The following is a 27,680-nucleotide window of genomic DNA, read 5'->3' as shown; positions in this document are numbered from 1 at the left end:
TTAATAAACCTGCACAGAAATCATATTGATTCTTGGAAACGTTGTGAACAGAAAGTGAAAGTAAGACAACGTGACCATTAATCATCCTTTTATAATAACAAACACTTCATTACAATCATTCCAACAAATACATTTCTGAACAGGTTTAAAGTGTAAAGCAGGAGCAGTAACTACATCTTCTATTGGTTCAGATTATAAAACAAACAAACAAACAAACAAACAAAGCTGTTTTGGACAAATACCAAAAAGCACAAATGTTTAGAATGAAATAAGAATAAAATTTATTTATAAAAACATCATTTTAAATTTTTTAACAGAAAAGAACTTATGAACCATAATGAAATGGCAAAAATAACTATGATTAAAATCATTGAAATACAAACAACACAATGTAAAGCAGTAGTTAAAATAGTTATTTACAAAATAAGTACGAAAACTTACATTAAAGATGTCCTTAAGATCCCCTGACATTCAAATTATGTTCACATTATTTTAACCATATTTACAATAAAGCTGAATACATCTGTGCCTGGTACATAATAATATATGTGTATAATTAAATAATGCTTTAATCATAAATATTTAAATAACAAATAATCATTAAGTTGATTCCACTAGTTTCTCTGTGAATGTTACATGTCAGTGTTTTTTCATAGAAGTCATGAGTTTAACAGAGAAACAGTCAAACATTAGATCAAACCAACACAGTCACAAAGATTTAAAAACACCAGAATTTAAAAACACTGTTGATTTCTAATAAAACCTGTTTCTAAAGTCGTGTCCTAATAACTGACAGTAAAACTGTTCTTGGTCAAACTTTGACACTTTTTGCAGTTTTCCCTCAAACTCTACTTTTTACTGCAAGGATTCCATGACAAGAGTGTTTAATAATAATAATAATGAATTTTATTTATAATGCACTTTACATTTCAAATAAAATCTCAAAGTGCTACATAGTAAAACAGGATAAAAATTCAATACAATACAACAATAAAAGCAGGACAAGTTAAAATTACCTACAGGCTTTTTTAAAAAGGAAGGTCTTTAGTCCTTTTTTAAAAGCATCCACCGTCTGTGGAGACCTCTCTCTTCGTTCTCTCTCTTCTTGTCTTTCAGATTTTATGACCATCCTTAGTTGATTGTAGTTTTTGGGGGGTGAAGTGGTGGACCAGTGGTTAGCACGACTGGATCAGGAGTTGAACCGGACTGAGACATTTGATACAATCCGTCACCTATAGTTGACAAAGAGCGTCTTGTGGTGTGTGTTTGGTTGATTAGTGTGTGATGTGTTTTGTTTTGTGTTGGGTCACTGATAGAGGTCAAACCCTGAACTCTGGATGAGGGCGAGTCGTTGAGTGATAAACTTTTAAAACTTTCAGACAAATTGTTCACGCTTGTCTTAGTTTCCACTACTTTAATGTTAATATTACTTGCCTCTAATTTGGCCAGTGTTTGAGGGGGAATCTTAAACTCAGATAAATTTCTCACAGGTCCCTGTGTCTTCTCTGTATCTGATCTCTTGGTCTCAGACAGTTCTGTACTTCCACATAAAGCTGATAAAAACTGCTCTCTTTCTCCTTCTTTCTGTTTCAGATCATCTCTAGGGTCTTTTGGACCCTCATCGTTACCATCAACACTCTGACTGTCAAACATTTTTCCTTCCTCCTCATTTAGACTTTGATCACCTTTGTGATTTCTCTGATCTGCTGTCTCATCTTGAGGACTTTTACTATTTTCCTCTGACCTTGTGCTTGGTGTCTGAGTGTTCCAGAGTGTGTTTTTCTGTAAAACCTTTGGGTTCTCACTAAGCCTTTGTTTTTCAGCTGCTGCTTTAACAACTGAGTCTTTTACCATGTTATGGTACAAATCTTTCCCTTCATCACTCTGTTCATCCATATTGTTACATCTTCCTTGGTCTCCACCATCACTGATCTGCTTTTCCTTCAAATGTTTATTTCTGTCACATTGTTGGTCCACGTTGTTTTCACCTTGGCTTTCTGCCTCCTCAATCACATTGTTGTACTTGTCTCCTGTATTATTTACAAGTGTGTTTTCTTTTTTGTCTGCTTTGCTTTCATAATCCTTCATTAGATTCAATCTTTCCTCTCCTTTGTCATCAATTCCTTTTTTCTCCACGTTTCCTGTTTCATCTTGTGTTTGTTGTCTATCAGAGACATTATCTAATGACACTTGGTCTTCCTCGTGTTCTTCCGTCTTCACAGCATTTGTGATTGTCTCAGTCTCCTCATTGAAGGCACTGGATGGGTACGGCTCAGTGTTTTCTGCTACACATGGAGGAAACGTAGAGGAAAGTCAAACCACCGTCATGCTAGCAGTATTGCTGAATCATGAATAAAGTGAAATAAACAGCTTATATCATGACAACAAAGAGTCCAAATATCAAAGCAAAGGTGGAGAACTGATGTTTCAGTTATAGAGCGTGATTTTTACTGACAGAGCCTCAGGTTAATGCATTCCATTTGTCTGATCACTCCAGCTGCTAAAGATGACTCAGGAAATATGACAGCTGATCAGTTGTTACATATCTTGTAAGGATGTCCTGATACAATACTGATATCTGATATTGGTCCAATATCAGAAAAATGTCTTGTATCTAAAATCTCAGATATAATATATATTGTTTTTTCTTGGATTTATTGAGGTTATTTTACAGGATCTTCTAATTTATTACTCTCTGCTAAGAAACGAGATATTACTTTTAACGGATCCAGAATCAGTGAATTGATCTGGATCTCCTGCAAAATTGAATAGAATCTTCTATGACGTAAAGTCAATCTTTGGTTAAAATTCTGTCCAAACCTGTTAAGTACTTTTGACTTAATCCTGCAAACAGACAAACAAACAATAATAATAAATAAATGCTGGTGAAATCAATACTGTACCTCCTTGGCAGAAAAAACAAGCAATTTAACCATTAATCCATCTACTTATTTTCAATGTTTTGCATCATCAGATATTTCCCCAAAAACCTTTTTAACAATAACTTTTTAACAAAATCAAAATCAGAGCAACACAAATCAAGAATCATAATAGTAAATATTGCTCTTACTGTGTATTTTCCTGTAGAACAGAAGATAAACATCGTAGGATCTGGAGGAAATAAACATGAGTTATTTAAAGGAAGTGAATAATGAGATGATGAAGATGTGATGTTATAAACACAAACCTCTCACTGTTGTTCATCTGGAAAGGCTGGAAATCCATCTGTAGATAAAACATCAAATATAATCATGTCATGTTGCAGAAACAGAAAAACAAACATGAATTATTGATGATTTCACAACAATTGAAATTAAAAATGATGTTTACCAATCTAACATGTGCATCTTTGAAATAATACCACTTCTCATCATCCTGTGACTTGATCTTCACAGTGTAATGTCCAAATCCGTGTTCCACAAATGCATAAAGCTCATAATCATGTTTCTCCTGTAGATAAAAAATATAAAGTTATCAGAGACTCAGATAATAATGACTGATGATAAATAATTCTCTCTCTACATGTTACCTCAACTGTTAACCTGCTGGGAAACTTCACACTCTGATTGTTTATCACAACCTTGTAACGATTGACAAACTTAAACCTCTTCAACATCAGAGTCAGAACTTGTGGAGGATGAACCATCTCACATTTCTGAGGGAAACAAGGACAATAATTGAGAATAAATGATGAAGGAACCTTTGCAAATTAAATAAGTATACAGAAGCAAAAATAATGATGACTAATGACTTACACCTGCAGCATTAGATTTCTTTTGACAATGTTGACAGAATATTTGGTCTGGTCCAGTGAAGTAGAATTCTCTGAAGAACTCCTTAATGCTGTCCACCTGAAAACATTCATTATGTCACTGATCATTGATTTATGGTGAATGTAAAATAAGTTAAACAGGTAAATTTTCATATATCACAGGTTTTATTTTACCACTGATGTTATTTCTTACCACACTGAAGGTCAAATATTGTTTTTCATCCAGTTCTAGAGGCAGATTCCAAAATGGAGAATCAGAGCTTGTTTCCTTCTTACATGTGAGGCATTTATTTATGTGTTTCAACTTTCCCTGGAATATCTAAAGGAGACAAAATACAACTAATTTCTATTTAAAACTTGGTCTGTGAATGTTTGGAAATGAAAAGTTGTAAAACTTTGGTTTAATCTACCATCACAAAGGATTTCAAAATAAAAGAACTTCAAGTTCCAGTTAGTACCTGAGAGGCCTCAGAGCTGCTCAGACTTCCCATGATCTTCTCAAAGCAGTCGGCAGCATCACTCTGGACAAACACTGAGGAGACTTCACTGTTACTCTATTATTCTACTCTGTCGTACATGGATAGTTCTATATAAAATATAATATATGGTTACCTTGAAAAATGATTCAGTAAATTGTAAACACTGACGTTTAATCTGTATTTAATAAACACATTCACATGATTAAAAAAAAGAAAGAAAAAAAACAATTAGGATTTGTTTTAATTTGCCTCACAATCAATAACGTAGTGAGAAATTGATTTACCTTATTTAAGTGTTACTAGTTTATTTCTATTCGTATCTAATAACTTCACATTTATTATTAATAATCTACATTTTACTGTATTGCATAAAGTTTATTTCATTTATTCACATCATTAATTTATACATGTGGTCTGATTGAGTCAACAAACCTGCTTTAGACCAACACATTAATTATTATTTTCACACAAACACCTACAACATGTGTAGAACATTCTCAGTGTCTCTGCTCGCTCTGTGAAACATCTAGAGATGAAGAAGAAGAGTCACTGTACCATCTGTGATGCCCAGCAGGCGTGTCATGGAATCAGTTTCAGTCGTTGCTTTTTGTAAATCATCAAACAATGACAACAGTCCAGCATCAAGACACTGATCATCCCTTCTAGACCTGGACCTGTAGAAAGTACAGCAACTGATTAGAAAAGTCAAAACCAATGCATTACTAATAAATATCACCTTCACCACGTCTATCAGGGCTTACATTTACTGTAATGTCATTGTTTTATTAATGAGAGGCACTAATGAGTTGAATCTCACAAATCTGAGGCGTATAAATGACAAATTATCACAATACTTGTCGTTACTAACCGTTCCAGTGCCTCTCTGAAGTCTTTGGTCATAAACAGCACCTGTAGAACACTGTTCAGGTAAGATGTTGCTCCCTGTCTGTACAGACCATAATACTTTACTCCTGAAAGAAAACACACACACTGATACTTTACAGAAAAACACAAGTAAACTCACAGACTGGTTCATTAATGCTGCAGTTCGTACCTGGAGACGATCCTTTGAGGGACGAAAATGAGGAAACCATCCCGTGGTTTCTCGTTGTAGAGACATCGTCTGTCTCTGCCTCACTCTCTTTTTTTTTCTTCTTTGTTTCTGGAAAACCAGTTTCTAAATAGTCGGCCTCATCATTTCTCTTTCCTGGTCTCAGTTTGATTTCTTCATCTTTTTGTGAAATTGAGTGAGACGTTTCACCTTCCTGGGCATTTAAACCTTTATCACCTCCGTAACCTTCCACATCTGGTGCCTTCCAGTCTGAGTCTACTTTGTTATGGTCCAAAGCTTTCCCTTCATCACTCTGTTCATTCAGATTGTTACGTCTTCCTTCATCTCCACCATCACTGATCTCTTTGTCATTATGGTTTTCCATCAAATGTTTCTCTCTTTCACTTTGTTTTTCCACTTTGTTGCTACTTTCTTCACCTCCTGTATCCTTCATCTCTCTATTGTCCCATTTTCTCTCTGTGTTGTTGTATTTCTCTCCTGTGTTATTTACAACTGTCCCTGGATGATTTTCTTTTCTTTCTGCTTTGTTTACATCATCCTTTGTCAGACTTTGTCCTGTTTCATCTTGTGTTTCTCGTCCATCCACAGAAACATAATGTCTCTGTCTCTCAACCTCATGTTTCTTTTCTTTCACACATGAATCTTTTTCTCCCAAAACTTTGTCTTCCTTCTGTTCTTCAGTCTCCACAACGTTTCTGTTTGTCTCAGTCTTCTCATTGAAGACACTGGATGGGGACGACTCAGTGTTTCCTGCTACACACGGAGGAAATGTAGAGAAAAGTCAAGCAAACAACGTCACACTCGGGGCGTATTTCAGAAAGGGGGTTCAACAAACTCTGAGTCTATCCATAAACTCTGAGTTAACATACCCAGCAATGGGAAACTGAGTATCCGGTTCCATTACAGCTGGTATGAAGTGGGTCAATCAACTCTGAGTATGTAAACCTTTCGTTACTCACGTGCACGAGCACGATAAAAAGCCATCATCAATGAGGCAAAAATACCTCGAGCTACCATGGCAACAACCCAAAAGAGAGCGACTAATTTAACCTCGATGGAGCTATAAGTTCTCCTGCAGGTGAGTGGGGAACATGAGCCTATTCTAAATGGAAAATGTAACACAGTCGCAACTGCCAAGGAGAGAATACAGGCTTAATTGGGAGAAAAATGCTGCTCGAGTGAAAGCAGTAACTCAAACACTCAACAGGTAACCGTACTTAAGATCTTATCAAACATGTATAAATAATTGGTAAAAAAGATATTTATTTAGGGTCATTTTGACAGGAGAAAAGCACACTTGGCTGCAGCTAAAAATGAAATATAAAAACATTATTCAGAACGGTATTGCATATTTAGGTCATCATCTCACCATACTTAGATTTTAATTTAACTTTTTAAATTATCGTATCATATTGAAGGTTAATAATGTTTACTCCTTTAAATGGACATATATTAAAAAAAAAAAAGTGATTGAAAGCTAAACAGGTTTGTATCCAGGGAACTTTACAAAAGACAGCAGTTGGCGTTTTAATACAAGAACAACCTTTCTGATTGATCTGCATACAGGTCCTTTCCCTAAATGCTCTGCATCCTTAATGTTGTAAAGAAAACTACCATTTGCAAAAAAATGTAAACCAGCACACAACCTTTGTAACAATGTGAGCGCATGTCAGCGCTGTGTTTGATGTTACAAATGTGTGGTCCAAGAAGTGTCAAGGTAAATTAAGTTGTACTAGAGAGGAAGTAACGTTCCCAAAGATATTCCTCAGGAAAATAAAAAATATCCAGTCTTGGATGGAAACACCTCTCATGACGTAGAGCATCTCTAATTATTTGAGCCTCAACATCGATCAGATTTGGAATGACCGGACAATCCATGACTGGCTGGTGTTCAGGTGGGCGGAGCCAGGTAGAAACCCAGGGTTTCTTATACAAAACCTGCCAATGAGTAGGTTCAGTTCATGGAGAATGTTACCGTGGTAACATATTCAGAGTTTGGTCCATCGTGCTTGTGTTCTTCCAGTCTCCTAACCTTCTTCTTCTTCTTCTTCATTTGTGGCAGAGTGGACGCCTCTCCAAGACGTCAAGAACGCGCATCAGCAAAATTTGGGTCCGGAATCGCAGCACAAAATGCATCACACAGTCTGTTCATGACAATAGGGAGATGTGTGTGTGGGCTCATTCTTTTTGGTTTTTAACGCTTCATCACCCATAATCATTAAAAGACTAAAAAATAATGTTCATTTTTTCACAAATCCTGCCCTATGCTTCTTTAATTTAAATATTTTAATGTTAAATTTAAGTCTTAAGAGCAGGTCCTGGTTATACCAGTTAGAGAACTGCAACTTAATGCTGTGTCCCCAACCATGTTTAAAGGTCTGTTTAAGCAGCTTAAAGTTATAACTTCAGTCATATTCACAATAGTAAATATTGTTCTTACTGTGTATTTTCCTGTAGAACAGAAGATAAACATAACAGGATCTGGAGGAAGTAAACATGAGTTATTTAAAGGAAGTGAATAATGAGATGATGAAGATGTGATGTTATAAACACAAACCTCTCACTGTTGTCCACCTGGAAAGGCTGGAAATCCATCTGTAGATAAAACATCAAATATAATCATGTCATGTTGCAGAAACAAAAACATGAATTATTGATGATTTCACAAAAGTTCTACTCAAAAATGATGTTTACCAATCCAACATGATCATCATTGAAATAATACCACTTCTCATCATCCTGTGACTTGATCTTCACAGTGTAATGTCCAGATCTCAAAGTTCCATTGTGTTCCACAAATGCATAAAGCTCATAATCATATTTCTCCTGGAGATAAAAAAAGTAATGATCAAAGAGAGAATAATGACTGATGATAAATAATTCTTTCTCTACATGTTACCTCAACTGTAAACGTTCTGGGAACCTCCACACTCTGATTGTTTTTAACAAAGTGCCTGAAACGGTTGTCAAACTTAAACCTCTTCAACATCAGAGTCAGAACTTGTGGAGGATGAACCATCTCACATTTCTGAGGAAAACAAGGACAATAATTAAGAATAAATGATGAAGGAACCTGTGTACAGGATTATGAATCAGAATAATGACGGCTAATAAGTCTGGTACGTATGTCAGAAATATGCCTAAAATTTAAAGTTCCTGCCAAAATTGAATTTAATGTTTTTTAGTGCTTGTTTAGGGGTCAAATAAACCAGAAATATTATGGTTAAATGTTTCCCGCCCCTCAACCTTGTTTTATGACATAATTTTCAAAATGACCACCTCCAGGTACAACATGCCACATAATGACTCTTCTAAGTTACAGACAGACTTTTGGCCAGTTTGGAAGTTTAAAATAGCCAATATGTTAATATATAAATGAAAATCACTAGAAATTAACCTAAACATCACTGGTTTATTGACTCTAGTCTAAAAAAATTCTCGCCAAATGTATATAAACCATCCAGGCACTAATAGATGAAAAGCTATTTAAAATGTCATATTTTCTGGTGGCCATACTGGATTTTCAAAATGGCTGCCACTCCATTTCTCATAATCAGAAACATAGGTTCAGACACAAAGTTTGTGATTGTGTGTAACTTAGAAGAGTCATTATGTGGCATATTCAATAAATTCATAAACGGTGACATAAACGGGGTTGAGGGGCAGAAAACACTGAACCCCAATATTTCTGGCTTATTTAAACCCAACTAAGCCAAAAAACAAATCTATTTTGGCAACAGAAATGCTCAAAATGACATGCCATACCAGAATAAATGACTTACAACTGCAGCATCAGATTTTTGTTGACAATGTTGACAGAATATCTGGTCTGGTCCAGTGAAGCAGAATTCTCTGAAGAACTCCTGAATGCTGTCCACCTGAAAACAGTCATTATGTCACTGATCATTGTTCTATAGACAACATAAAATAATCAAACAGGTAGCAGGGTTCTCGCCAGCGCTGTTGAGCGTAGGGGCACCGACGTTGTAAATGTTCTCCCCTACGGAGCGATGGCGCCCCCTACGTTCAGTTTTAAACAACATAAGAGGGATTTTCTGTTGTTTATTCCTTTTTTAATCGGTACGTTATAATAATTGTTGCACACTTGGACACAAAAGGAACTTCCAGGTGTACAATGGTTGTTTAAACTCTCCTTTTAATCTGAATAACTCAGAAACACATTTATCAGCTGCATTGTCTATTTAATACAGGCGATCTGCTCAGATGCTCCCGTCTCATAGTATGTATGTAACTATGTACTGTATGTGACTGACACAGGAGATGTGAGCATGATGTGCTCTACCGAAAACTAATTCCACCAACTATGATGTGTGGCCAAAAATAAATTATTCTGATTCTTTACCTGAGGACCCCTGCTGCCACTTAGCTGCCCCCAATGCTGCCTGTCTGCATCCTCTGCGTAAATACGTCTAATATAAACGGTGTACCTTCAACATGGACGTAGCATGTAGCATCTCATGGAGCTGCTAGTCATGTTTATAACTCACAGCAGATCATTCTACATGTGAACACAGATGTGAATATGATTGAAATGTGTTCGGCCTTAAAGAGACGTCGGCTTCATTCTGGTCGGACAGGTTAGTGTCGTGTTCTATTGGGTCAGGTCTTCTTTTTCTGGCCTGATTAAAGGTCTACTGTGTATGTCCTCTGGGTGTGTGTGTGTGTGTCCTCTGTGTGTGTGTGTGTGTGTGTGTGTGTGTGTGTGTGTGTGTGTGTGTGTGTGTGTTTTATTTTACCTGTGAGTTTTTTAACCTAATGTTTGACACCACTGTGCACCATGTTATTTCTTACCACACTGATGGTCCAATGTTTAGTTTCATCCAGTTCTAGAGGCAGATTCCAAAATGGAGCATCAGAGCTTGTTTCCTTCTCACATGTGAGGCATTTATTTCTGTGTTTCAACTTTCCCTGGAATATCTAAAGGAGACAAAAACACATCATTGTGACCCTGACTGTAGTGAACTATAACAGCTGTGTGAGTTTAACACTCTGTTAATACCTGAGAGGCCTCGGAGCTGCTCAGACTTCCCATGATCCTCTCAAACCACTCGGCAGCATCACTCTGGACAAACACTGAGGAGAAAATACAAATCAGGATCAAGATAGTTTAGTACAATAATTCATATGCAAATTATTTTCAAAAAAAAAAAAAGTTGTGCTTTTATTTTGAAGGAATGTTGTTTTTTTTGATCAATTTCCCATCTATTGTTGGAAGCAATTTGTCACTTGTTTGTCAGTATTTACCTACTGATGCAGTGAGTAGGTATAAGAAAAGTTCTGTTGTAAAAATGTAAAAAATTACACTGAAAACAGATTTTTTTATCTGATAACTTTAGACAACTTAGTATTTCCCCTGGTTTTATTGTATTCATATTAGTAGGAAAATGTCACATTTATAAGTTCTATCTTTGGTGTAGAAGAGTCACTGTACCATTGGTGATGCCCAGGAAGTCTGTGATGAAATCTGTGTGGGTTGTCTGTATTTTTAACTCTTTAAACAATATAAACAGTCCAACGTCAAGACACAACGTGTCACTGCTGTGAAGGATGCTGTACCTGTAGAAATATAACAGAGATCTGTATCAATAATTACAGTTTTAGAAGCAACTTTCAGTATCAACATGTTAATAAAACAATGATGAATAAATACCAAATAAATGGATTACTCACGATACTGTAAATGAGTTGCTTTTATGGTTATTTCTATTTCTAAATCAGTCATTTTACTTGTATTTAAGTATGTTTTAAAACAAGTAAAGTAATTAGTTACATTCCTACACCCAACCTTTGCTGAGTAAATTCTTTTTTTTTTTGTTTTAAAATGATGAACGGATATTGTGAAACTACATAAAATGAAATAACCAGACAACAATCAAATGCATCACATCATAGCCGACCAATCAGATTAAACGTAATGAACCGTGCCAAAACAGCATTTTTTTAAATAATGCTGTAATATCATTATATCAGTTAGTGTAAACTTGGCAGACCAGTTATTTAATATTTTTCGATTGAGTAAGCAGTAGGCATTAAAAAAAAAATTTCTTCTCTGCTCATTTCTGGACATGGAACGTAATAAATATTTATATTCCTTGTGAAAAAATTGTGATTTTTTTTTTTACCATGACAGAATTAAAATAAATGAAATTAAACAAGTAACTTTTACTTTGAATACTATTTAATTGAGCTACTTTTTACTTGTACTTAAGTATTTTATGTATGACTTACTTGCACTTGAGTACAGTTTAAATCAAGTAACAGCACTTCTATGTTTATTTGACAGGGACAATTTACACAATGGAACTAAATCATTAATCGTATTAGCGAAATAGATATCAACCTCTACAGTTTCTCAGTATTTAATATGACTTAATACGGCTTATTACCATATCCACGAGCAGGGACGGCCTTCCCGCTGGGCAACCCAGGCGGCATCTCCTGAAGGGGTGCCAAATTGCACCCCCCCAAAAATAATAATAATAATTTAAAAAGGTATAATAAATGTGAAACATCCTTTACAATCACTGTCAATGTTTTCTCTTAATTATATATTAATATTAAAAATCTGTATCTACACCTGCTGATCTTCTGCTTATATTTATGCATATCTATATTTATTTTATTTTAATTCTTGTTCTTTATAATTACATTGTGTTACTGTACTGACTAGTACAACTAAACAGGAAAGTAAAAATGTCCTTGTACTTTATATTTTATTTTAACTTTTGATTTGCACGGTTTTGCATTGCTTTTGGATTTTGCACCATTGTTGTTGCTGTTGGACTATACCTGTAGGTGTTATATTGAATTAAAGTGTATTCTAATTTGTTTGTTGCGTAGCAGAATTGCATTATTTAATCTTGATATTTAAAATAATGTGTACACTGCGTATATAGATTAAAAAAAAACAAAAAAAAAAAACAGTTTAATTCATTTATTTGAGGGTGGGGGGCAAAGTCCGCTCTTGTCGAGGGCAATGAATGACCTAAAGCCAGCCCTGCTCACGACACGTTTTACTTTAGTTGCTAATATTACCATGTCTTTTTTAAAGAGTAATTTTAAAATTCAACCGGACAAAATTTAATTTTACGAATCCGAGCCACCAAAATGTCAAAAATAATCGCGATATTTACGTATACGATACGGCGTTACTAACCGTTCCAGTGCCTCCATGAAGTCTTTGGTCATAAACAGCACCTGTAGAACACTGTTCAAGTAACATGTCGCTCCCTGGTTGTACAGACCATAATACGTTATACCTGAAATAAAATAGAACACAAACACACACCGACACGTTACAGAAAAACACAGGTAAACTCACAGACTGGCTCATTAACGGTGCAGTTCCCACCTGGAGAAGACCGAAAACCGTTTAAAAACGACATTATAAAATTAATAAAAGCCTGCCAGAGGGTCTGTAACATTAGGAGAAACTGAAGAGTAGATATTAAAAGAGCCTGAACCGAAAGTGAAAGCTAACACACGCAGATACTTTCACAGTAAACGCTGTAACTTTCTGCTTTAAACTGGCTGATATGATGCGTTCAATGTCATCGGAATAAGTCTAATTAGTGCCCGTTCCATCGTACATCTTAACCGTACACAGTAAAACAGTAATAATCTTTTCATTCTTAAGGAATAAGTTAAATGTCCTAGTTTTGCCTCTTCAACATGTAAACAACTCTATTTAGCACTTCAACTAAAAGCTTCACACCATTGTGAGTTCAAAGATATCGAGCATTATTCATATTCTCCTGAAAACCATGAAGTATCTTTTTAATTTCATTTAACTTAATTTTCCTGCCACTTCGAAGCTAAAGCGACAATTACGATTTAAAATTTTGTGAAACATGAGTAAAAACAAGTGATATTTGTTAAATTAACTGTTTTAAAACAGAAAATACATTAAGTGTTTTTTTTACTTTAAAAAAAAATAGTTTTAGAACACAATTTTGAATGTTAACAAGCTAGCAAGCTATTTATCATTAGCTAATATTTAGTGTTTTCATTTTTGTTATAATTGACGTTTACATATTTGAAAAAACTTCTATCTTTCTGAAAAAAGATAAACCCTTTAAGATATAAATGTACTATAATAAATATAAATGTTTATATATTTTTAATAGATAGAATTACTGTTAAAAACAATATCATAAAAAAAATAGTTCAGTTTTCCTGACATTGACATTTTGCTGCAGCAAAACAAAAAAAGATGTACCATCATTCGTAACATTTAATGTTATTAAAACATGAGCACAAAGCAAAAAAATATGTCTAGAAATGAATAAGGCTGGCCTTTCATGAGGATATAGTGTTTTAACTAATGGTTATTTATTTTAAAACATATATATAATCATAATGCAGGTCAAGTCAGATGCTCCGACTACGGAAGCTGACTCGGGACAATTTTGATGGACAAAATAATTTTGAGCAAAGCAAGAATAACGTCGAAATGTTGAGATTAAAGTTGAAATTTTGAGAAACCTGCAACTTTTATCACAATATTGTATTTTGAGTTTACTTTAAAGATTGCGACTTTAATCTTGTCTTTTCGACTTTAATATTAATATTATATTTCAACTTTATTCTCGAAATTTCAACTTTGATCTTGAAATTAAACTTTATTCACAACATTTTTATTTAATTCTTGATTTGCCGAAAATTATTTTCTCCATCAAAATTGGCCCTTTTCCATTTCCGAATTTGACCGACCAGCTTTTACCCACAGATCTTGAGTTTAATGTATATGTATATCATTTATAATATATATTATAATACAATACTATATGTAATGATTTATTATTTAATTGTATTGATAAGCACTTTCTTTCCATGTCACAATTACAGCAAATACACAAACTGTCACGTAAATATTAATAAATCTACATGATGTCCTTAAAGTTGACCATCTTTATTGCACACTAGTTAATGTTTAATTTTGTGAAAAATGTTTATTACGCGTACAAAGGACAACACATGCACATTCTGCTTATAGAAGACGGGTAAAAAGAGGAAGTAAATTTTAATATGATTAAAAATATTGTAAAATCCCTAAAACTTTTTTTTTCTATTACACCTGGATGAATACAACAATGGCTAACCTTTAAAAATGACCAATCAGACCAATCTGGCAACGCCAACATATTTCATTACAAAAATGTAAACAAAAACAAAAATTACTTGGCGAAACAATTTGACTTTTGTAAAAAATAAGAAGTTTTAATCTTTCAGTACGATTTGTACACCTTTGTTTGTTTTCTCTTATGTTTTGCTGAGTTTCCATGTTCTCCCTGGGTTATTGGTTATCAGAGTTCCTGAGTTGACTACGAGTGACCGTCTCTGATGGACTTGATGTGTGTCCATATGAGAGGAGTGATCTCATCCAGTTTAATAACATGTTAGCTACCATCAAGCGTAACTAAAGTATTTAAAACTATGAGTGATCTGTGGATTATCCCTGCTGCCCAAACCGTGCGATTGTCATTGCAGATACCAGTCGTCAGTCTAATTGGGTAACCGATGCAATCAGCTAAGGAAGTCTGCTGATTCAGCCCTTTCCTTCCCACACCCTGTTTAATTTGTTTTCAACCGAGATGGTGGAAGTGTGATAAAGGACTCAGGAATTCTATGTTGTTCGTAGTTTCAGACGAGTCGGCTTTGGCATTAGCATTTAAACAAGTGGATAGAAAAACATCCACACGTGTAATTCAGCCATGGGTAAAGTAGCTTAAAAGAATCTTTATAATAAAACATGAAGAAACATGATCAAATGTATTACAGTGATGTTTGGTTGGGTTCAGAATCACATGTTGACCATTTAATACACTGAAAAACAAAAAATAATAACCGTAAAATGAACTTAATTAAATGAAGATAACAATTTCTACTCAATCAATATGTTATCGTTCAAAACTGGATAAAAAGGATCAGGTATTTTCTATCCAACATGTAACCGGGGGTTGGGGTCAATCACATTTTTAAATTACATCTTCAATTATCCACGTTCAATTACGATCACGTTGAACGACATTTTTCCCAAGTAGAATTAAAATTACAATTATTATTTTTCCCCTAAAAGTAAATTACAGTTACATTCTCATTTGCTAAAGTTCCATTATAAATAATCACATAACCTCTCTTGCGTTAGCTTTCTGTTAGCATCTCTTATCAGTTTGACCCATGTCTTAAATCAGCTGTAAAATACACACACACAAAAAAACCCCATTATTTATCATCTAATTCGTTTCTCATCTCTTTGTTACCTAGGTTTCCTTGTCCATAAAATAATTGATTATAATGTTTTTGGTGTGGGTGTATGAGCCTTTTTTCTGTCAGTATACCCCTCAATTTGTTTCTTTTTTAAATGCTATATTGATCCTTAACAGAACTAACAGGAAAACTTGAAATTAAACATGTATTAATAATTGTCAACTACAAATATGTGTAAACCATAGAAATATAACATGGTTCCCCAGTTTTGTGGAACATGTAATAGTTAATGACAGATTTGATATAATTTGACACTTGTTGGGTTTAACGTGCTTTTACAAATGATCCTTTTTTTTTTTTTTAACATTTGATTATTTTGGATTATTCATCGACACTTTATCAGATGATATATCATTGACACCCAACTAAGTATCAATATGACAGAAGCTCATAGAATCATGAGTGAATTAGGTTTGTTATGACAAAACACTGCCGGAAACAAAAAGCTAAAAATTCATTAAAGTAGTTGAAACATCAAAAAAAAAGAAAAAATTTAGTCATTTACTTGATAACTAATTAACTGATAGACAATATTAATCTTTTAGCCAATGTTGTAATTACTACACTCTATAATTATTATATGTTATTGTGTAGTTTATAACCCCCCATAAAAATCTCTATAAACAAATATTTTAAACCCTTAAGTTTGCACCTTATCAACCAATTATTTGTTAACCAAACAATTAATTAAACAAAAAAAAAAAACACACACACATTTACTCAAACAAGTAAAAATTAGGAGGGAAAAAAGGTTTCAGAATTTAGCTTTTATTATATTGCATGAATTTGGTCTTCAAGGAAAGGATGAATATTGAAACATCTGAAATATCCCCTTTAAAATCTGATATTAACATATGATTTAATTGATAAAATTGAGCAAAAATAAAGTACAAAAAATCATATTACTAACATTATTCAATTACCTTCATTTATTACCTCCAAAATTATTCACAGATTTATATGACTATTCATCTACCACCTATCCACAAACTAAAATAGAAAAAGCAACAACCTAACAGAATATAAATAAGCTCATCTAAAAATCACAGCATTTCAATTAGGCCATTATTAAACTTCTTCAATAAAGTTTGAATGCATTATTTTAATTATTTCTTATGAGCTATACATTCAATTTTGGATGAATCGATGAGAGGTTTAAATACAACACAATATCTTACATTCGACACCATTTGTTAAGGTATAGAGAACATTCATTGAATTAAATTAAGTAATACATCTTGAAAACCAATACAACCCACATCAATAAAATACTATTTTACATTATATATAATGACGTATGAAATTGTAAGTCTGTTTTCTTCTGCTACTCAAGGTTTCAAGGACATTGGATTATATCTTGATTCTTATTCTCAAGACACTCAGTGTGTTTAATCTGTTGGTTTTTTTTTGCTAACGACGGGGTGTGGGAGCGGATATAGAAAATAACTTTTTGTACTTTTTATCTTTTTTCGGTTTTTGACCTGCAGTTTTTTTCTCTACTACAGAACCAGGGCCACTTTTAATATCTGCCTCTGTAGAGCTCTTCACTTCAGGCTGGTTACCCACAGTTTGTTCAGGAAGTCCAGTCAGAGGCCAGTCTTTTAGATTCTCACTGTTACTTTGAATCTGCTGTGGTTTACCTTCCTCAGCTGGTTCCGTCTGTCCTTTGCTTTCACACAGATGTTGTGCAAATGAAGATTCTCCGTTTTCTCCTGCCTTTCTGTCCTCTCCGATCTGTCTTTTCCAAAAAACACATTCTACTCCTGAAGACTCAATAACCCCAAACTGTTGCGTTTCTGTGGTCGAAGGATTCATTGACTCTGTTGAACTCTTTTGTGAGGAGAGGTCATGATGGTACGACTTAGTCAAACCTTTGGGTGAGTTTGGATGTCTTGTTTCTTCAGGGTCAAGTATCTCTTGAGTTTCAGCTTTCCTGAATGGGACGCTAGCCGTGTTGGATGAAATACTCAAATCTGTTTCATCACTCACAGAGGGTTTTATCTGCTCTACAGTTCCTGTTCTTTTTGTGTCTCTTGTTTTAGCTCTCAATAAAGCTTCCTCTACTTTAGTCATTTGTTTCTCTCTTAAACTTGCCTGTTGGGTTGGGTTGTCTTTTCTATTGTCAATGGTTGTATCTAAGTCAGTTTTATCCATAGAGACTGCTTTATAAAACACCTGTGCTGGTTTATCCATCTTTGTGTTAACTGCTTTACTTCTTGATACCAGTTCTACAATAGACTCGTCTCTATTTTTCCCTGTGTTTTCATCCACTTTGATTTGTCTTTCCTCAACCATCTCTTCAACTTCCCCTTTAGGAACATCTTGAAGTTCCCTTTGGAACGTGCATTGAGCCTCTCCTTTCTCATTCAAAAGTCCTTCTGGTTTTGTTCTCGTCGGAGTTGGGCCTTCATCTCTTTCATCCCTAAATGAATTCTTCTTCTTCCTCTCAGGTGGACATTGAGATGCACCATGTTCTCCTGATAAAGATTTGTTTGCCTTACTCAGGTCTTCTTCCTCTCTGTTGTGTTGATAATCTCTCTTTTCTTGGTCATCCAGGTTCAGACATTGTCCTGATTTCTTATCATTTTTTTCATCTCTAGAGTTCAACTCTTTAACTGTCTGAACTTTTAAACCTTTATCTCCTACACATGTTCCTGGTTCCTCGTCTTTTTCCTGTTGTTGGTTCCCCTGAGCCTTATTATTTATTTTTGTCTTTTTCTGAGAACCTGTGCTTGATGTTTGTGTGATTTTTGCCCGATCGTTACCATAGGAAGGCCTTTGATTCTTTCCAGCCTCCTTCCGGTCATCAACGGTCTTTCGGTTTAAGTTTTCCATTTCCACATCGGTCACACATGTAGCATCATCTCTCGGTTTGTCCAAATTCCCAACTATATTCTCATCTTTTACCGAAGTTATTCCTTGTTTATCATTATCTAATTGGCTGAAACAATGACGTTTCCTCTTATTTCTTTCATTGTCGTCACTTTCATGTCTGTCCTCTGAGTCCATGTCTTTCTCAACAGTATTTCTACTCGTCTTTGGTGGGTCTCCAGCAGGGGAACCTTCAAAGTTTTGAGTCAAATTGTCGTCATCTTAAAAAGGACCCAAACAAAGCTGTTTTAATTGATATCCTAACAGCTGGAAATACATGTTACGAAAACGTTTCTTACTTTTGTATGCCTTGTAGAATAGAAGATACGCACTCTCAGATCTGGAGGACATAAACAGTGGTTATTGTTTCTTTTTAGGCACTGATGAGATCATGAATTGATATGAACAGACCTTTGGCTGCAATCCACCTGGAATGGTTGGTAATCCAACTGTAAATGCAAATTTAAACATGTTATCTACCGCACAGTGAACAGAAAACACAAGAAAAAGGCAGTTTGTGATTCACCCGCGTGACGACACTGTCGTCAAAGAGATGCCACATCTCATCGTCCTGAGACTTGATGTTTACAGTGTAATGTCCACCTTTCAGACCTCCAAAGTGCTCCACAAACGCATACAGCTCATATTTCTGATTCTGATAACAAGTGAAACAAATAATTTAAAAAAAGGAATAAACTCGACAAGTAGACAAATAAAAGACGGACGATACATCAAGTAACAAAGGTTACCTCGACTGTTAGCCTGAAGGGAACCTCCACACTTTGTTGGTTTTTTATGTACATCCTGTTACTGTTGTCAAAGTGAAACCTCTTCAACAGCAAAGTCAAAACTTCAGGGTGATGGGTCATGGCAAGTTTCTGAATAAAACAAGACGGAAAGCATTCATTTTTAAAGTACATTTATAACAAGGAAGTAAATTTTTAGAGACCGAATCTAAACCAGAGCCTGAACTGAAGCTCTAGACCAGGGGTTCTCAACCTTGCGGCCAGGACCCCATTTGGAGTTGGGAGACAATGGGACAATCCACTTTCAAGACATTTTCGGCACTTTTAAACCCTTTCCACCACTTTTCCCACCTAATGTCACATATGTTGACCCATTATTGTCACTTTTAACTGCTTTTCACCATATTTGATGCTTTTTTTGCTTAGTTAACCACATTCATGATTTGCCAAGCCCATTATTTGCTAGTTTAAACTAATTGTTCCAATATTGACACTTTGAACCATTTTTTTACTACTTTTTCTGTCAGTTTTTGTCCACTCTAATTTGCAACTTTTTATCCATTTCTGTAGTTTCCACATGACAGTTTTTTAATATTCATGTCTGGGTTCAACCACTGTCAGGTACAGTGGGGGTCCCAGGTCTCTGGAACCTTGATTTTGGGGTTGTGGGCTGAAAAGATTGAGAACCACTGAACTAGACAACTAATTTACTATAGGTTTATTACTATAAATAAACTCAAGTTGGCAAAATATGAAGTGAATCAAATATTAATAAATCATATATTAATTTTACACATTAAAACTTTGTTAAAGAGTCTTACTTACAAAAGCTGAGTTAGTTTTGTACTTGCAGTTGTTGCAGTCGAGCTGATCCTCACCAGTGATTAACGACTCTTTAAAATACTCTTCAATCCCGTCCACCTGAAAAACCAAAGTGTCTTTTCTGGAGCTGAACAAAAATCTCCTAGGACATTACACGTTTTTTAAACCACAAATTAAGCAGGTGATGTAACGTTGTTTGTGATCTCACCACTTTACAGTCATTGATGCCTGACACCACCAATGGAATAGGCAAGCTCCAAAAGGGCTGAGTGGTCCTGGACTCATTTTCACACGTAAGGCACCTGCATTTTGCCGTCAGCTCTCCTTCAAATATCTTTCAAAGTAAAGTAACAGCTTAAGTAGTAATCAAACTGGTTTTCTATTGGTATTTAAAGTGGTTACCTTAGAGGATTTTGCACTGGTTCGCATTAGGATCTGTTCCAAGTATTCTGCTGCGTCACGCTGTTGGTTAACTGTGGTTAAAAGGACAAAAAGTCAAATATGTATTTAATGTTTTATAGGAGCACACATTGTGCTAATTAATGACAAGGCAGGTTAGTCGAGAGGTTAACGATGTAGTAACCATCAACTGGAGTTATTCTCAATGTGAAAGTTGTCATAGAAGGTCTAGAACAGGGGTGTGAAACTCATTCTGGTTCAAATATCGACCAGTTTGATCTCAAGTGGGCTGCAGGTTTTAGGTCGGGGGGAAACGAGCTATTTTAACTTCATTGTGCCTTAGTTTTCTGTATCAGTCCCTGTAGGATCTTCACTTCACAACTTCTTGATTTTGTAAACAATTTTTGTGTTTTTTTAGAGGAATTTTCTGGAGTCGTTTGTGAGAAATTTCAAGATTTCCGGAAAAAGTAAGAGCTTTTCCCACAATTTGCAATTAAAAATGACTGCATTCTAGTGATGTAAGCATGGGAAAACTGCGAACCCCTTTTTTAGTTAAAAAGGATAATCATAATAATGATGGAAATTATCTTGATTAGAACATGAACTGAAATTTCATGAAATTTCACTTATTTACAAAATGAAATTTTTGAAATTTCATTTCACTCATCATTATAGTTGTTTTTTCACAATATTCTGAGCAAAATGTTGTAGTTAGACAAAGGGCACAGGAGAGCAAATCTCGGGAGGGACGCTTCAATGAAGTTGTTCAAACAATGCATCCTCACTAAGTATTTTTTTACTTTAATCCATCCATTTTCATACCCGCTTATTCCCGTTTAACAGGGTCGCGGGGTCTGCCGGTGCCAATCTCCGGCTCTCATAGGGCGCTGGGCGGGGGTACACCCTGGACAGGGCGCCAGACAAGCATTCACTCCCTCATTCACTCCTATTTAGAGACCCCAATCAACCCAATCAACATGTTTTTTTTGGATTGTGGGAGGAAGCCGGAGTACCCGGAGGAAACCCACGCAGCACGGGGAGAACATGCAAACTCCACACAGAAAGCTTGAACCCAGGGCTTGAACCCAGGACCTTCTTGCTGTGGGGCGGACGTGCCACCGTACCCCTCAATTAAAACAGTTTTTACATTCATTTTCAAGTCTAGCGCGAAGGCCCTATTGTTCCCGTACGGATACTTATTATTATTATTATTATTATTATTTTACTGCCACTTTACTTGGATTTTTGAGGCCCTTCCTGGGGCTACAATTTCATGAAACTTGGCAGGAGTGTGTAGTTTGATGAAAAATTTAACGTGTAGTTTTTTGATGCAAGTTTGGGACTCGTTTGTTATTGTAGCTTTATTGTTAAACCTACTCCAAACTAGTGTTGTGGAGGATTATGCAATTATAATTTTTTTACGTGTATATTTTTTCTTTTAATTATTTGTTTATTTTTTTTGTACAATTTTCAGTTGACAACGCACTGAAATTGCTAAATATGAACGTATCAGTAACTATTAGTGGGCGTGCACTGTAGCTGTTCCCACTCAATGTTCTTGAAGCCAAAATACAGCGATTGGGGGCGTTTCCATCTTGCAAATTTGACATCATTTGGAGCCAGAGTCTGCGCAGTAGGGTCCAGCGGGAGGAGCCCTGGTAACACGCCCCGCCCATTTAGCATCGTGCCCTGATGACTTACGCAAGTCCAGCTACGCCAACAACATAAACGTATCTTTCCCGCTGGAATTAATACCGACGGCTTGTTCAGATCACAGAGGTTGGTACAAAACCACGACATATTTCAACTCAAATATTTAGTTAAATAGCGTCTCAGCTTTCCTTCACAACGTAACTGCTATTCACAAACTAAAGCTACTCAAGATCCACGGCTGTCAATCATCATCATATATGACGTAAAGTCCAGTTTTTCAACCTCATAACTTATTTAAAACAAACTTCACAGAAAAATGAACACTTGAACACAATGTAAGGTGATAATAACTAATGATCACAGCAGAGCTTAGGTTAGAAAAAACATTAGGTGACGAGTGTTTTAACTTTACAGTTTGACTCACATCCCATCTGTTATCATTGAGGAGGCGGGGTTTATGACCTATACTGCAGCCAGTCAGCAGGGGGAGCTAAAAATAAAAGCTTCACTCCCCCGGGGAGCTTGTCCCGTCCTTTCTTTTTACAGTCTATGGTAACTACTAACTTGGCTACATTTGAACAGAAAAATATAAAATTGGAGTAAATAGGTAAACAAACAGAAAGTAGTAGTAATAATAATAATAGTTGATTTGTTAAGCTTTGCTACTATTCAGTGTAGAGGTTTTAAACCCACACTTTGGACTGTTTGTCTTGTGCAAACATGTGCGATACCTTTGATTTGTAGTGTTTTTATGATTTCAGTGGTGCTGGCTGTTCTTTTCTCCAAGTCTTTAAACAGTGTAAGAAGATGCTGGTCCATGGTATCTGGTGCTGAGGACCTGTTTATCACATCCACAAACGATAATGAGTGTGTACCTAAACATACCAAAGAATGACAGAGCAGTAACCAACCTTTCCAGAGCTTTCCTGAACTCTTGGGTCATGAACAGAACCTGCAGGACACTGTTCAGGTAACAGGTGGAGCCCTGGTTGTAGAGGCCATGTTTCCTAGTCTTTCCTTAGGAGATAAAACACGTAGATCAGGGGTCACCAACCTTTCTGAAACTGTGTGCTACGTCAGAGGTACTGAATAGTCCACCGGTTAGAAAAGCACGTCTTAAATACTAAATGTTCACGGTTTCACTGTAATTTGAGTCTAGGATGATAAGGAAGGCTAGCAGTAACTTAAAAAGATAGGAAATATTGAAGTTTCAACATGTAACACTTTATTTCTCCTAATTTATGCAAATGTTTCATTTTCATTACATTTTATAGAAAATTCTCATCTTCTTATTTTACTGACTATCAACATAGTATATCCTGACACAGGACAATAGTGCAACAAACAACATAGGATAATAGTGCAAAAAATAAATAGCACCATAGGATAATGGTGCAAAAAAAACAACAAAAAACCATAGGACAATAGTGCTAAAAAATACCAACATAGGATAATAGTGCAAAAAACACAACATAGTATTTTTTATTTTGCACTATTATCCAGACACAGGACAATAGTGCAAAATACAAAACAAACAAAACAAAAAAAAAAAAACCATATGCAAGTAATGCAAAATGAAAAAAACTGACATAGGATAATAGCGGGAAAAAAAAAAATAATAATAATAATACATATGATAATATGATATATATACATATGATAAGCGCAAAAAACGTCACTTAAAACATTTGTCACAATGTTTTAGTGAAAATAAACATTTAAAGATTAATAGTAAAACTTGATCAGCAGTATTTACAGTGACTAGGTACCAACCACATCTATCATATGTTTGTGAGTTTGAATCCTGGAAAATTAATCAGATTTGAGATGGAGCTCATTGATGACTAGAGCTAATGAGACCACCTCACAAGGTCCACGTGGGCTAGCTGGGGCCCGCTGGCACCATGTTGGTGACCACAGTGTATTTCAGTATCAAACTCACCATCAGGAGGAGGAGGACCTTTTTGTGCAGCTTTCCTCCGTGATTTCCCGGGCATCCTGTTCACCTCAGGTTTCCAGCAGCAGAGTAAGTGTCACTGAGAAAAATAGATGTTCATTCAACACTTTGGTTTCACTCTTTACAGTGAAGGGCCAGCCCACCTAGTGCTGCATTCAAATCTATTGGAAATCCTAACTTCCTGTGCAAAAAAACAAGCTACACATCAGATATCACCCATTAAAACTTTGTTTGTTTGTTTTTTAAAGAACATTGGAAAGCTGACATTAAATGGTTTGTTGGTTGATTTTGGCTCCTTGTTTCACCGTGAACAATCACCAAAAACATGTTGAGAAAAAGTTTTAAAGCAGGGTTAGGGTTAGGTTTCATTTACAACCTGTGACTAAATAAACAGAATTTTTTTTTTTTAAAAAAAAGGATTTTTAGGATGATTATGCTTTAATTTTTTGAACTGAATTAAGTTTTTACACTGCTGTTGGTTAATGGAAGAGTCATTTACCAACATTCATTTTCAGAATGTAGAATTCTGATCAATGTGAGCAATAATACTTATACTTATATAATATGTGGTCATTTCCAGTGATTTTGTTTATTGTGGTTTTTTAATTAAAGTTTGCTGATTTGTTTTGGGGCTGCACAAAATCAGACCCCGGGCCACCAGTTGCCCATATCTGCTCTACTATCAACACCAACATAAGCTTTACTCAAGCAAAGACATACAAATGAGTGGATTATTTAGTTTTTAAATCAAGATCGAACAATATTTACAACCCTGCTGATGTTGTACACTGTGTCCAGGACACAGAAGTGGAGAGACGAGGAAGTAGCAGCAGCACGCGTATAAAGAACTGTCCCACAGTCCAAAGGTTGTAGAAATGCTGAGTGTATTAGTTTCTTTCATGCAACAAGGCTAAAACAAGTTGTTTTTGTATTTAAATTCCAGCTACTAAAAACACCTGTGTCCATTTTTTGACTTCTTTAAAAACGTCAGTGAAACGCCCTCGGAGAAATGCGTTAAAATACAACGAATAGCAATTTTGCTACTTTTAATATTCAATTCAAGACTCTGGACTTCCTGTGTATGTCTTGACATGGTCTTGATAATATTTTTTACTTGTCTTGTCATGGTCTACTTCTGTGTCAATTTTCACGATTCTACGATGACTCAATTTTTTTGGCAATTCCAATCTCGTAATGCATTCGTGGCGTACTTGGGGGCGCTGGCGCGTCAAATTTTTGCATTTTTAAAATTGTAAATAGCCAGAAATTAGAGAAGCGTTTTCAAAATTTTGACTTTAATCTCAACATTATATTTTACCTTTAAAATTGGCCCTAGTGCATTTCCATAAATTTGACTTTTATCACAATATTATTTTCAAAATTTCGACTTTAATCTCGACATATTTCAGATTTATTCTCGAAATTTTAACTTTAATCTTGAGATATTTCAAGTTTATTCTCAAAATTTAAACTTTAATCTCAAGATTTCAACGCTATTCTCGCCATTTCAACTTAAATCTCAACATATCGGCTTCATTAGCAAACCTTTGACTTTGTATTTTGAGTTTATTTTTGGAAACTTGTCTTTTCGATTTTAATCTTAACATTTCGACTTTAATCTTAACATTTCGACTTTATTCTTAACATTTCGACTTTATTCTTGATTTGCCCAAAATTATTCTCCCTAAAAATTGGCACTAATTTTGCTTTCGTAGATAAACACAAATTGTGCATTAAAACTTGTGGTTAAGGTTGTTTATTGACTCAAACTTACTGAAATTATTATTTTTTACGTAAAGAATTTATTTTTTTTAACTACAGAGAGAGAGAGAGAGAGAGAGAGAGAGCGAGAGAGAGAGCGAGAGAGAAAGAGAGAGAGAGAGAGAGAGAGAGAGAGCAACGTCACCGTGTGGTTTAATGGTTAAAAGCGGATCAAACCGTGTTCAGCCTCAGAACTCAGACTCGTCCCGCAGCAAAGATGGTGATCCAGGTGATAGTTTACGGCTACAACAAGGAGAGGATGACGGTGGATCTTTGCAGCTCCGAGAAAGAGATGGAGAAGCTCACCGTGCTGCACCTGAAGCAGAAAATCGCCCTAAAGATGAACCTGACTTCAAGTGAGTGTCGGAAACAACCGAGCCGTCTTTGAACGCAGCACCGTATTAACAAACGCGCGTCGAAATTGTATTTTTTTATTTTATCTTTTTAATATTTGTGTTGAATAATGTACATCAATCGATTTACGCTGAAATAAGAAACATCCAACCAGCACGTCCATATATGAAATGTGATTTTTTTAAATGTATAAAATGTAAACCTATCAGCAACATTTTTATTTTTTTATCTTTTTTTCTCACTCTTTTCTTCCTTCTTCTACTTTCTCTTTGCTCATTTGTTCTTCACACTATCATTTGACCAAGCTAATGTACGACTACAGTATATAGCAATTCAAATTAAATCACTTATGCCGGTTTATACATACACTACACCAGTGTTTCTCAAATGGCGGTACGTGTACCTCTAGGGGTACGCACCGGCACTACAGGAAGTACTGGAGAGAGAGAGAAAGAGAGGAAAGTTAACAAACAAAAGCATTAAAAATGTATAATGTTTATCTTAAAAATGATAATTACAGCAACTCACAAAACGACAAAAAACACACAAAATAAGAAAAACATCTACTGAATAATAAAAAGAACAGACAAACAACATAATACACACACACACGAAGAGAGAAAAATACTTAGTATTACCAGTAAATGTAAAAACAACACACAAGATCACTATGAAATACACAAAAATAACAAACATACAAAAGGACTTAAGATCAGAAATAACCAAACGACACCAAAAACACACACACACTGAGATAATAATATAAATAATACCAATAACACACAAAAATGACAACAAAAATAAGAGAAAACTACACTGAATAATAAAAACAACAGATACACAAAAACAAAATACACAAAATGATAGAAATGATCTCGATTAGAACATGAACTTAAAATACAAAAGTTAGTGATGACCTGAAATGATAAAAAGTGTGTGTGATCACTCATTCATTCCATCATTATGCTCTGTAGTTGTTTTTATATCGTATTCTGAGCAAAATGTTGTAGTCAAACAAAGGGGGACTTGAACCATAGCAGGTTGAGAACCACTGCACTACACAATACTTTCATAATGTCCTCAATCTTCCCTTCTATTGACAACAAAGGGATGTTATTATAATTTGTCGACCTTTTATGTTCATTTTATCCCATTAGCCACGTTTAAAGAAATGAGTAAATCTTTTTTTAGCAAATTGTCAAAGCTTGAATATATAACAAAAAATTAAGTTGCACATTTTTATTTTGCACTTATTATTTATCTGCTTTTCTTTAATGTAAGTATACGTCAAAACTAATTCACCCATGTGTTTCTTTTCCTTTAGCTGACATCGTGGTCGACATGCAGCTGATCTTCGCTGGGAAAAGGCTGGACCGCAATGATGTCACTCTGTCTTCGTGTAAACTCATTCATCAGTCGGTGATACAGATGGTGATGACGATGGACGGAGGACAGAAGACATGAACCCCAGGATCATCTTTGTCCCCCTTTTTACGCCAAAGCT

The 27,680-nt window shown here is 35.2% G+C and overlaps 1 protein-coding gene across 3 annotated transcripts; it reads right to left on the bottom strand.

The window, feature by feature from the left end:
* Positions 1-257: 257 nt before the first annotated feature.
* Positions 258-26,134, bottom strand: LOC114480055 (uncharacterized). 3 transcript variants are annotated; one of them, XM_028473845.1, is made up of 22 exons: positions 26,000-26,134; positions 24,047-24,140; positions 23,016-23,121; positions 22,836-22,942; positions 20,455-20,525; positions 20,261-20,386; positions 20,056-20,151; positions 19,234-19,362; positions 8,018-8,149; positions 7,881-7,918; positions 7,764-7,804; positions 5,306-6,076; positions 5,120-5,222; positions 4,807-4,925; positions 4,231-4,304; positions 3,966-4,091; positions 3,756-3,851; positions 3,530-3,655; positions 3,331-3,450; positions 3,188-3,225; positions 3,071-3,111; positions 258-2,285 (listed from the first exon to the last, which is right to left on the bottom strand). In XM_028473845.1, exons 2-22 carry the CDS (start codon positions 24,099-24,101, stop codon positions 1,132-1,134), a joined length of 3,669 nt encoding a protein of 1,222 aa, XP_028329646.1. In that variant the 5' UTR covers positions 24,102-24,140; positions 26,000-26,134; the 3' UTR covers positions 258-1,131. The 3 variants fall into 3 exon arrangements, with proteins under 3 accessions (XP_028329646.1, XP_028329645.1, XP_028329647.1); XM_028473844.1 differs by lacking the exons at positions 19,234-19,362; positions 20,056-20,151; positions 20,261-20,386; ... (3 more) ...; positions 24,047-24,140; positions 26,000-26,134 and adding exons at positions 8,223-8,351; positions 9,106-9,201; positions 10,136-10,261; ... (2 more) ...; positions 12,501-12,603; positions 12,696-12,863; XM_028473846.1 differs by lacking the exons at positions 22,836-22,942; positions 24,047-24,140; positions 26,000-26,134 and having other exon boundaries at positions 23,016-23,093.
* Between the last annotated feature and the right edge of the window lie 1,546 nt (positions 26,135-27,680).

Source organism: Gouania willdenowi, chromosome 18 (genome assembly GCF_900634775.1).
Source record: "Gouania willdenowi chromosome 18, fGouWil2.1, whole genome shotgun sequence".
Lineage (NCBI taxonomy): Eukaryota > Metazoa > Chordata > Actinopteri > Blenniiformes > Gobiesocidae > Gouania > Gouania willdenowi.
Note: the sequence above shows the minus strand (reverse complement) of the source record. Positions and strands in the feature narration are given on the sequence as shown.